Genomic DNA, 12,841 nt, shown 5'->3' with positions numbered 1-12,841 from the left:
TTCTGTGCTCCAGGCCCTGACCACTGTGGACTAGAGAAACTAACTGCCTCGCCCTTTGGCTTTGGTTTGGATCAACCAGTGGAAGGCACTGACAGAACTGAAGGGAGCGGCTGGACCAAGGATGAGTTGAGTTTTTCTCCTCTCCTCTCCCTGCCCTTGTTAGGCTCTGAGTTGGGTATAGCACAGTTTGACCATGACTTCTGCCAAGCAGCCCTCCCCAAGCTACACTTCTCTCCAGGTTCCAGAAATTGCTTCCTCTTCTTGGCCTTTCAGACCTTGATGGAAAAGGTGCTGGCCAGGGAGTTACTTCACTATCGTTGGCTTGGGGCAGAACCAGGTTTTGTGGGGGTAGGAAGCATAATTAATTTTGAAAGCTTTCTTTAAGAACAAGAACACAAAATACTGGATGACAGCGTTAGGGGCAGAGCCTTGGAAGAGGCCACGTGAGCAAAGAACAATGAAGCTTAAGCTTCTTTCACCTCTCTGGTTTCCTTAAAGCCTTGCCCACACTTCATCAACAGTCCTTCATTACCTTCCTCAGTAACCCAGGTTGAGTGTGCTGTTTCCTGTGCTGGGAACTTGCCGTGTGCCTAAATATGGGTGACAAGCAACTCAGAATGTTTCTCTATGCAGTAATTTCACAGTTCCCCCCAAATTTTCCATTTCTCACAAAGATAACTACCAACGTGAATTAATTTTCTTTGTAGTAGAGATGTATAATCCTAATTTGGTGAATTTTTTTCTTATGTATAACGTGTAACTAAGAGGAGATACAAAACTTTGAAATTTATAGCAAAGTATGTCTTACTACCTTCTGGATTATATACACAGGTTGATTAGTATCACCAAATCACTGGTTAGTTCCTAATTGGAGTAAAGAAGCTTAGCCAAACCAAAAAATGTGCTCATTGTGAAGTAGTCAAATCAGTTCCTTTTTTATTGACTCGGAACCACCCCCCCCAAGCATGTTCTTTATGCAGTTTAAAGAGAATAACTGACAATGACTTTCACGAGAACTCATATTGAAGATCAAGAATACATACTATAAAACACCAAAAAAACCCATTAGTGAGTCTCAGAATTTAAGCACTAAAATCCCAAGGAATAACCTTCAGTTAGGTCATCCATATGTAAATGATGTAATTGGGGACAAGTGAGTAAAGCGGCTCGGGAAAGACTGGCACAGCATGCCTGCCCTCCCACCAGGCACAATCAAGTTCATTGTAAGGCAACTGAGACCAGGAAGAGAGGAGACACTGGGTAGGCAGCTCTGAATAGGGTGACATCTCTCCAACACAGCACTATCGACTCGAGGCTGCCTCTGAGATTTCTAGTGACCTTAAGACTTCATAATTTAAAGTTAGTTTAACCACATTTAAAAGTATGGCAGAAGACTGACCTGTGGTGGCACAGTGGATAAAGAGTTGACCTGGAATGCTGAGGTTGCCAGTTCAAAACCCTGGGCTTGCCTGGTCAAGGCACATATGGGAGTTGATGCTTCCTGCTCCTCCCCCCTTCTCTCTATTTCTCCTCTCTAAAGTGAATAAATAAGATCTTTAAAAAACAAAATAGTGATTGTATAGTATCAAGAAAAAGTATGGGCCCTGGCCGGTTGGCTCAGTGGTTGAGCATCAGCCTGGCGTGCAGAAGTCCCGGGTTCAATTCCTGGCCAGGGCACACAGGAGAAGCACCCATCTGCTTCTCCATCCCTCCCCCTCTCCTTCCTCTCTGTCTCTCTCTTTCCCTCCTGCAAAGAGGCTCCATTGGAGCAAAGATGGCCCGGGAGCTGGGGACGGCTCCTTGGCCTCTGCCCCAGGCGCTAGAGTGGCTCTGGTCGCAACAGAGCGACGCCCCAGAGAGGCAGAGCATTGCCCCCTGGTGGGCAGAGCGTCGCTCCCTGGTGGGCGTGCCAGGTGGATCCCGGTCGGGCGCATGCGGGAGTCTGTCTGACTGTTTCTCCCCATTTCCAGCTTCAGAAAAATACAAAAAAGAAAAAAGTATGGCAGAATACACCTAAAAGAAAAAGAAAAGGAGGGATAAAGGCAGGAAGGCAGGAAGGCAGGAAGGAAGGAAGGAAGGGCCCCAAAGTAAGGAGAAGGAAGGAAATAATGAAGAGTAGAGTGGGAATGAATGACAAAAGGACTAAGAAATGAAACTAAGGGCTGGTTCTTTGAGAAGATAAACATACTAACAAACATTTAACCAGACTCATCAAGAAAAAAGAGAGCCTGACCAGGTGGTGGCGCAGTGGATAGAGAGTCGGCCTGGGATGTGGAGGACCCAAGTTCGAGACCCCGAGATCTCCAGCTTGAGCACGGGCTCATCTGGATTGAGCAAAAAGCTCACCAGCTTGGACCCAAGGTCGCTGGCTCTAGCAAGAGGTTACTCAGTCTGCTGAAGGCCCATGATCAAAGCAAACTGAGAAAGCAATCAATGAACAATTAAGGTGTTGCAATGAAAAACTGATGATTGATGCTTCTCAACTCTCTCCATTCCTGTCTGTCTGTTCCTCTCTCTGACTCTCTCTCTGTCTCTATAAAATAAATAAATAAAAAAGGACCCAAATAAAATCAGAAATGAAAGAGGAGAAGTAACAACTGATACCATAGATATACAAAGGATTATAAAAAAATATTACAAACAACTATATGCCAACAAATTAGAGAGTCTAGATGAAATGGATAAATTCCTAGAAATATACAATCTTCCAAAACTGAATCACGAAGAATCAGAAAATCTGAACAGACCAATTATAACTAATGAAATTGAAGGAGTAATCAAAAAACTCCCAGCAAACAAAAGTCCTGGACTGGATGGCTTCATAGGCGGATTTTACCAAACATTCAAAGAACTAACGTATTTCCTTCTCACAATATTCCAAAAAGTTCAACATGAGGGAAGACTCCTAAGCTCATTTTATGAGTCCAGCATTATCCTAATTCCAAAACCAGATAAACACACTACCAAGAAAGAAAATTATAGACCAATATCCCTAATGAACATAGATGCTAAAAGCTGCAACAAACTATTAGCAAAACAGATTCAGCAATACATTAAAAAGATCATACATCATGATCAAGAGGGATTTATTCCAAGAATGCAAGGTCTGTATAATATCTGCAAATCAATAAATGTGATAGAGCAAATAAACAAAATGAAGAGTAAAATTCACATGATCATACCAATAGATGCAGAAAAAGCATTTGATAAAATTCAGCACCCATTTAGGATAAAACTCTCAATGAAGTGAGAATAGAGGAAACATACTTCAACATAAGAAAGACCTTATATGACCAACTCACAGTCAACATCATATTCAACAGGAAAAAACTGAAAGTGTTTCCCTTAAGATCAGGAACAAGATAGGGATATCTGCCTTCAGCACCCTTATTCAACATAGTATTGGAAGTCTTAGCCACAGCAATCAGACAAAAAGAAGAAATAAAAAGCATCCAAACTAGAAAGGAAAAAGTAATACTGTCACTACTTGCAGATGATATTAGACTGTATAAAAAGAATCCTAAAGACTCCACTAAAAAACTACTAGAACTGATATTTGAATTCAATAAAGTAGCAGGATACAGATGTAGAAATTTGTGGCATTTTTAGATACCAATAATCAACTATCAGAAAGAGAAACTAAGAAAACAATTTTATTTACAATTGCATAAAAAATATATATAATGTACCATGAAATAAAATTAGTCAAGGAAGTAAAAAACTGGTACTAAGAACATTATAAGATATTGAAGAAAAAAACTGAGAAATCATATACTGCATTCATGGATAGAAAAAATTAACATCATTAAAATGTTTATACTACCCAAAGTAATCTATAGATTCAAAGCAATTACTATCAAAATACCTATGGCATAGTTTTTGTACAACTAGAATAATCCAACAATTTATATGGAACCACAAAAGATCCTGAATAACCTCAGCAATCTTGAGAAAGAAGCACAAAGTTGTAGGTATCACATTACCTGGTATAAAACTACACTTCAAGGCTATAGTAATCAAGACAGCATGGTACTGGCATAAAAAAAGACATATAGATCAATGAAATGAAACAAAACTGAGAGGCAGAAATAAAACTACACTTTTATAGTCACTTAATACTTGACAAAGGAGGCAGGACCATAAAATAGGGTAAAGATAATCTGTTCAATAAATGGTGTTGGGAAAATTGGGCAGACATGTGCAAAAACAAACAAAAAACACCACCACAACTAGACCATCTCCTTATAGTATAAGGCTTATACCATACGCTCATTTTTGAGAATACACCATACATCTTTGAGAATAAACTCAAGATGGATTAAAGCCATGATGGTGAACCTTTTTATAAAAACCGCCCACTTTTGAAGTGAGAATAGAGGAACTGGTCAACCTGGTCCCTCTCGCCCACTAGTGGGCGTTCCAGCTTTCATGGTGAGTGGTAGGGAGCAACCAAACGGCACCGTGATTGGCCCACTGTGAAAGCTGGAACACCCACTAGTGGGCAGGAGGGACTAGGTTGACCAGCACTGCAAAAGTGGGTGGTTTTTATAAAAAGGTTCGCCATCACAGGATTAAAGACTAAAATGTAAAATTCAAAATCATAAAAATCTTATAAGAAAACATAGGCAGTAAAATCTCAGGCATTTCTCATAGAAATATTTTTTTCTGCTATAGCTCCTCAGGCAAGGGAAACAAAAAAAGGGGGTGGGGACTACATCAAACTAAAATGTTTTTTGCACAGCAAAGGAAACACTCAACAAAATGAAAAGACAACCCACTGAATGAAAGAAAATATTCACCAATGATACATCTGATAAGGGGTTATTATCCAAAATTTTTCAAGAACTCAACAACTCAATACCAAAAAACCCCCAAAGAATCCAATTAAGAAATGGATAAAAGGCCCTGGCCGGTTGGCTCAGTGGTAGAGCGTCGGCCTGGCGTGCAGAAGTCCCGGGTTCAATTCCCGGCCAGGGCACACAGGAGAAGCGCCCATCTGCTTCTCCACCTCTCCCCCTCTCCTTCCTGTCTCTCTCTTCCCCTCCCGTAGCGAGGCTCCATTGGAGCAAAGATGGCCCTGGCGCTGGGGATGGCTCCTTGGCCTCTGCCCCAGGCGCTAGAGTGGCTCTGGTCGCAACAGAGCGATGCCTGGCGGGGCAGAGCATCGCCCCCTGGTGGGCAGAGCGTTGCCCCTGGTGGGCGTGCCAGGTGGATCCCGGTCGGGCGCATGCGGGAGTCTGTCTGACTGTCTCTCCCCGTTTCCAGCTTCAGAAAAATAGAAAAAAAAAAAAAAAAGAAAAGAAAAGAAAAAAGAAATGGATAAAAGACCTGAATAGACAAAAAGAGGACATACAAGCCCTGGCCGGTTGGCTCAGTGGTAGAGCATTGGCCCAGCGTGTGAAAGTCCTGGGTTTGATTCCCAGCCAAGACATACAGGAGAAGTGCCCATCTGCTTCTCCAACTTTCCCCCTATCCTTTCTCTCTGTCTCTCACTTGCCCTCCCGCAGCCAAGTCTCCACTGGAGCAAAGTTGGTCCAGGCACTGAGGATGGCTCCATGGCCTCTTCCTCAGGTGCTAGAATGTCTCCGTTTGCAACGGGGCAACGCCCCAGAAGGGCAGATCATCGCCTCCTAGTGCGCCTGCAGGGTGGATCTCGGTGGGGCACATGTGGGAGTCTGTCTCTCTACCTCCCTGCTTCTCACTTAAAAAATAAATACAAAAAAAAAATTTTTAAAGAATGGGAGAAAATAGTGAATTTATTTCAAGAAAATGGAATAATCCTCATCTTTCAAATTAATATATATTTCCCAGAAATGTCTCTGTAATTTCTAAAAATTATTGACTTCCTCATAATACTTTTCAAAATTTGCATGCTTTCTGAAGCAAACACAGGAATACTACTAAATAGGATCAAAACATTTATCCTCTCAGAAATTCCTCCTCTGACAATTTCACTTTGGGTGAGGGGTATGCAACATAATCAAATGTCAAAATAATCTGGAGAAGTTTTCTCTGCACATATATACCCTGATTTATCAATGTTGCTGCATTAAAATTAATAAAAATAAGATTAAAAAAAGAAATTCCTCCTCTGTCATAGGGTATTGAGAAATTCACATTAAGTGAAATATGCAGACACGCTTCGAAAATCACAACGTGATCTAAGACAGTGATGGCTGCCATAATTACTAGCCTGATAATTTGCTGATGTTTATAGCCCAAGTTTAAATCATAGAAGCAAAGTAAATAATAAAATTAATTTATGATTCTCAGTTAGTGAGATAAAGATGAAAATAGCCATATTAGATGTAGCTTTTAAAAAAGTTCTGTATGCAGAACTTGGCATATCATTTCTTACAAACACTCACCTTCAACTTACCATGACTAAAATAAAGAAAACAAAAGTCTACCTTTAAAAAAATGTTTTCTCCCACATCATAATGCATGGAAGATACACGACTGGGCAGAGAGAACCCCTGTGAATCACCCCGAGTGAAATAGCACTCCACTTTCTGTAATCTTCTCCTCTTACTTTCCTTCATAGCACTTATCGTTTCCCGAACTATACTTCATATTTATTGGTTTCCTTTATTGTCTGTCTTTCCTTACAGAATGTTAGCTTCATGAGAACAAGAATGTACTCCTTACCCTTTCCCCAATGCATGCTACTACTAGGCACATCAACCATATTTTCTAGAAATCTCTCACTCTCTTACCTGTCAGTAAGTGAAAGCCAGACAAAAATGTGTAGAGCAGGGGTAGTCAACCTTTTTATACCTACCGCCCTCTTTTGTATCTCTGTTAGTAGTAAAATTTTCTAACCACCCACTGGTTCCACAGTAATGGTGATTTATAAAGTAGGGAAGTAACTTTACTTTATAAAACTTATAAAGCAGAGTTACAGCAAGTTAAAGCATATAATAATAGTTACTTACCAAGTACTTTATGTTGGATTTTCGCTAAGTTTGGCAGAATAAATCTTTATAAAACAACTTACTATAGTTAAATCTATCTTTTTATTCATACTTTGGTTGCTCCGCTACCGCCCACCATGAAAGCCGGAATACCCCCTAGTGGGCGGTAGGGACCAGGTTGACTACCACTGGTGTAGAGGAATGGCCAATGGCCTGGGGACAATGAATCATTGCTGAAATCCACAGTGAACCATTCTCAGATAGGAATGAAGGCCTGTTTCTAGCCTTCTCAAGTGATTCCTCCACAGACCAGTTTCTGAAATATTCATCCTTTGGATAAGATTTTCATAAAACACCTAGCACAGTATCTGGGGAAGAGACAGGGAATGGAAAAGCAAACCTTGAAAGAAAATAGAAGAAATATATATTCATATTTGATAGAATATATAAACCAGTATAATGAAGAAAATAGAAGTTATCCTTTATGTATTTATCCCAAAACACCACTATTACTACTTTTTTCTTTCTGGCTCTATTTAGAGGGTATTATATCATGTCATTTGTATATGCTGTTTGGTATGTTATTCTTTCACTAAATTCATGCCAATAAACACATTTCTATAATAGTATTTTTAATAGTTGTATTGAATTCCATTATGTCAATGCAGGTCAATTCCTACAGTTGTTCATTTATGTTATTTTCTTTTCTTTTCTTTTTTCATTTTAGAGAGGAGAGAGAGAGAGAAAGGGAGGAGGAGCAGGAAGCATCAACTCCCATATGGCCCTTGACCAGACAAGTGCAGGGTTTTGATCAGCAACCTCAGCATCCAGGTCAACGCTTTATCCACTGCGCCACCACAGGTTAGGTTTATGTTATTTTCAATGCGTTGCAGACTGCAGAGAACATATTTATAGCTTATCTCTATCTCTACACATATCCCTAATTATTTGCAGAAGATACATTCCTAATTAGTAATCAAGAAATAAAAAGGAAAATCACAATGAAATATCATTACACACCCACCAGATTGGAAAAGAACAGTAATTCCAAATAGCGAGGATGTGAAGCAATAGCAACTGTCACAGGTTGGTGATCAGAATGTAAATTGGCACCGCTGCTCTGGAAAATACCTGGCATCATATAACAGAATTGAAGCCACGCATATCCTATGAGCAAGCAGTTCCTCTGCTCAGGGGATTCCCTAGAGTAGCAGCCCTCAAAATTTTGGTTTCAGAACCCCTTGACATTCTTAAAAATTAAGGATCCTAAGAGCCTTCGTTTATGTAGGTTATATCTACCAAACACTTATTAGGTTAGAAATGAAAACGGAGCAATTTTTAAAGTTCAGCAATACTCAGGACATTTCTCTACTGCTCACAAAAATTAGGGGATATTTCAAAATGAATATGAAGCGATAAAATATCCCTAATTTTTATGAGCAGAATATTAACCATCAGAGCATCATTGCGTGTCATGCTGTCTCCGCTCTCCACTGTACACCTGGGAGAGCATGAAAGGGAAAGGCAAATAGCATCTTAGCGTTATTGGGAAAATAATTTTGACATATGGACATCAGGTTGATCAAGAGAATCCAGATACAAATAAGAATATAGTATATCATTCCATTTATATGAAATTCAAGGACAGAAAAACTAACTTGCATTGTCTTGGGATATATTCCCAGGTGGTAAAACTATAAAAAAGGAGAGATGTGATGATTGTAACAGTTAAGATAGTGGTTATCTCTTGTGGCAGAGCACCTGTCTTTACATTTTTTATTATACTTTATTCATCCAGATATTTTTCATTAGTTTTTATTTTTTTAAATATTGCAATACAATATTGATTCTTTATCTTGATGACTGAGGTTTCTGGCACTCCCTTCATCTTTGTTCCTGAGGCAAGTGCCCCATCCCTCTCCCCTGAGTACTGGTCCTGGTGATAAGGAAGGGGACGGAGGTGTGATCAGAAAGAGATCCCAGTAGTGACTGCCAGGGGGCGGGGGAGGGGGTGCAGAGGGTATAGGGGCATAAATGGTGATGGACAAAGACTTGACTTGGGGGGGTTGAACACACAATACGGTGGACAGATATGTTGTAGAACTGGACACCAAAAGCTGTATAATAATTATATTAACTAGTGTCACTCTAATAAATTCTATCAAAAATAAATAAATAAATAAATAAATAAACAAACAAACCCCAGGAGACGTCAAGTAACAGCAGTATGCCATTTCTTGACCTGTGCCTAATTATACAGGTGCTTGCTTTACTATTTTATTCACTATATCATGTATTTATATTATATACACTTTTCTGATGCATGTTATATTTTACAATAAAGCATTTCTTTGCTTTCTAATAGCATCAAACATATTTTATATACTTATTGGCCTTTTATTTTTATTCTTCTGTGATTTATTTCAGCTAACAATTCTTAAAAACCTATCATGTGCCACAGACCTCCTAACAGTCCTGAAAGGCAGTAACTGTCACCCTCATCTCACAGTTGATAAAACTGCAGTGTGAAAAGTAATTTAGGTGATTTGCCTAAGGTCATGCTTAGATGGTGGGACCTGAAGATGCATAGTAATGATAGTAATGTTTGTGCCATTACTCTCTTTCCATTTCCTGCTCTCTTCCTTTTGGCTCATTCTCTCTCTCTCTCTCTCTCTCTCTCTCTCTCTCACACACACACACACACACACACACACACACATACACACACCATATCAGGGAGAAAGGAAATAGAACAAAAACAGAAAGAACCTAGAAGCAAACGGTATTGCTAGGGAGAGTGGGGAGGAGGAGCAGGTGCATGGACACAGGGGATGGACAGTGGAAACCAAGGAGCAGGGCTGGAAGGGGCAGCTCCAAGGGAGCCCAGCGAACAGCACTGGAACTACCAAACTGGGGAAAAATTCATCCCTCAGCTAGTGGGGCCTGTACAATTATGCATTTTCATTCATGTCTAATATCCTGTCCACTCTCTGGGTTTTCTGGCCCTTCCACTTCCTTCCTTCCGCCCTCAGGAAGGTCCACTTGATTTTCCCTCGCAGGGAATGTGTTCCTATTCTTCACTCCTCCACTAGACTGCCCTAGGGGACGTGGGACGTGCTGCGCTAGGGATGGGGAGTCTGTGAGAAAGTTGCTGCTCCCTCAGTTTTGCAAAGTAAAACATTTCATCACCTCTCACCACTCTGTTCCTGGCAGGCAGCGTGAGCCTCGGGTGCCTTCTCTCTGCCTCAGCTTGCATGTTTGGATTGCATTTAGCAAACACTGTTCCTGTACAGGCTTGAGGCAGACAAGCCTGTGTTCCCAGGTTGAGCGCTGCCCTAGTTCTGGTAATGCCTGGAGACACAGGCAGCAGGCACCATTTGAATGAAAACTAAAATGTCGTCTCACTGGACACCATGCTATTAATACCTGCAGTGCCTTCCACAAAACTTTATCTTATCACAGGAAAACTCAAGGGAGAAACAATCTTCAAAATTATCAGCCTGGCCAATGAACCTCCTCCTGCAGCTCGGTCCGCCCTACTCCAAGCTTGCTTACCAGTGCACATAAGCTACAGTTCAATTAATCTGCCTAGTACATTGCTTAGATATTTGCAATTAAACCTTAATAAAATGATTGACCAGCCTGACCAGGTGGTGGCGCAGTGGATAGAGCGTCGGACTGGGATGCAGAAGGACCCAGGTTCGAGACCCCGAGGTTGCCAGCTTGAGCGTGGGCTCATCTGGCATGAGCAAAGAGCTCACCAGCTTGGACCCAAGGTCATTGGCTCCAGCAGGGGGTTACTTGGTCTGCTGAAGGCCCACGGTCAAGGCACATGTGAGAAAGCAATCAATGAACAACTAAGAAGTTGCAACGCGCAAAGAGAAACTGATGATTGATGCTTCTCATCTCTCTCTGTTCCTGTCTGTCTGTCCCTGTCTATCTCTGCCTCTGTAAAAAAAAAAAAAAAAAAAAAATGATTGACCAAAATAACATAAACTTCACTTATTAAACTTAAAATGCTTTTTGAATGTTCATAGCCGTGATGCTTTTAAACCTAGATGTTCACTTTTTCAAACTTTGCCAACTCATTTAAAAAGGCATCTTTGTAAAAATACCAGGTGTTAATTCTGTGCAGATTAGAAGTTCATATTTTAGCGTTAACGACCATTTGACAGAGTAGTTACAAAATTATGGTGTCTAAAATATCAAAGAATGAGGAAAAGTACTAAGTATTAACAAAAAAAATGGTGGCAATAATGCTCAACTCTTACTTGGGGCTTTATAGTTATGCCTCTATGATCAAACTAGTGAGCAAAGTTTAACAGACATTACATAAACTTCTTCTTTCATAAAAGTTTACAAGATTGTTTTTTTCCCATAAATTATTTTAAGCCATAGTACTTCTTGAATGATAGGGTTATAAGAAGCTGAGTCTCTCCCATAAATTCCTGGGTCTTAACAAAATCTCATTTGGGGGAAGTATGTGCAATACATAATAACTTGCTATGGGGACAACACCCACTAGAGAACACATTTGAAAGATAACCTACATTTTAAAAGAATATGTAATAGAGTTCTACCCTCTCGTACCATGAAGAAAAATAAAGATCATTCCTTACTCTCAACACAATGTTTCCCAAATAGTGTCTTCCAAGGGGCTGGATATCAGTTTGCCCTTGACATTTGGAAAAAGAAAGTGGAGAAAAGATTTCTTTTTAACTCAGGGGGAAAAGAGGATTAACTAAATTCTTTATAGTGCACTCAACAACAGGTCTATAGAACTGACATTGTAAGACTGGCTGATGAAACTAACTCAAATATATTTAACAAGAGTAGCTTGTCAAAGATCACCTGCAATATTTTTAAAGATCACATACTAGGCATGTTCACCTCTACTTCAAGCCAAGCCAAAGGCCCCCTGGGTACTCAGCTTCCCATTATAGTCCTTCTGTTCACAACTGCTTACAATTTTTAAGCCCAGAGACTGTGCCAGCTCTAGACAGTGAACACATTGTGAAGTTAATTGTGTCATTAACAGTAGTAATACAACTAAAGTTCAAAACATTCTTAGTCAATGAAGAGATAACAAAAGTTCAGTTAGTTTCTTACCATGATGTTGCTTCTTTTTTGCTTTCTAAAAAAACACCAAGGGACTATGAGAAGTAAAATGTAGCTGTGCAGGCATTACCAATATCAGTCTTCTTTACTTAGAACAGCCCCAGCTAACCTTCCTCCTCCCAGCCTTCCCGGTTACACCTCAGCCTCTCGCTGGGCTCACCGGCACCGTGCTCTCTCCCTGAGGCTGAGCTGAATGACAGATACTGACTGTTTACTTGAAAAGCACTTTTAATAAGGGTGTGTTTGATTCAAGAGCTGAAAGGGTTAAAGAGGTGCGCCCGTTTTTTGGGTGTGACACTGAACCAAAGCTGCTGAAAAGGCAACAGAAGTTTGGAGAAAGTCGCCCTGCACGTATTAAATTATATGGAAAATCTGATTCCAGAAGATAGGAAATAGAGCAAGAAAGATATTTTAGCTTTAATTTTCTTTTTCTAGTGAACAAGGTCAACTTCTTTAGTGCTGAGTTTTTGTTATATGAATCTTTATATGCTTACGCTTTTTTTTTTTTTTTTTTAACAGAGACAGAGAATCAGAGAGAGGGATAGACAGGGACAGACAGACAGGAATGAAGAGATGAGAAGCATCAATCAGTTTTTTATTGTGCATTGTGACATCTTAGTTGTTCATTGATTGCTTTCTCATAAGTGCCTTGACTGTGGGCCTTCAGCAGACTGAGTAACCCCTTGCTCGAGCCAGCGACCTTGGGTCCAAGCTGGTGAGCTTTTGCTCAAACCAGATGAGCCCGCGCTCAAGCTGGCGACCTTGGGGTCTCGAACCTGAGTCTTTGGCATCCCAGTTCGACGCTCTAT

General features: G+C 40.4%; 1 protein-coding gene across 4 annotated transcripts in view; it reads right to left on the bottom strand.

Annotated features, from left to right (window-relative positions):
• The window catches only part of CRYBG1 (crystallin beta-gamma domain containing 1), a 212,794-nt gene that overhangs the window by 62,058 nt on the left and 137,895 nt on the right, over positions 1-12,841 (bottom strand). The window contains exon 1 of one of the 4 annotated variants that reach the window (XM_066248547.1): positions 12,024-12,182. The exons of the other annotated variants lie outside the window; for them this stretch is intronic. Within the exon in view, the coding sequence (XP_066104644.1) occupies positions 12,024-12,026 (3 nt within the window). The 5' untranslated portion in view covers positions 12,027-12,182. Of the gene's footprint in view, positions 1-12,023; positions 12,183-12,841 lie in introns of those variants that run through there. 4 annotated transcript variants of the gene reach the window in all.

The sequence above is a fragment of the Saccopteryx bilineata genome, chromosome 12 (assembly GCF_036850765.1).
Source record: "Saccopteryx bilineata isolate mSacBil1 chromosome 12, mSacBil1_pri_phased_curated, whole genome shotgun sequence".
Classification (NCBI taxonomy): domain Eukaryota; kingdom Metazoa; phylum Chordata; class Mammalia; order Chiroptera; family Emballonuridae; genus Saccopteryx; species Saccopteryx bilineata.
Note: the sequence above shows the minus strand (reverse complement) of the source record. Positions and strands in the feature narration are given on the sequence as shown.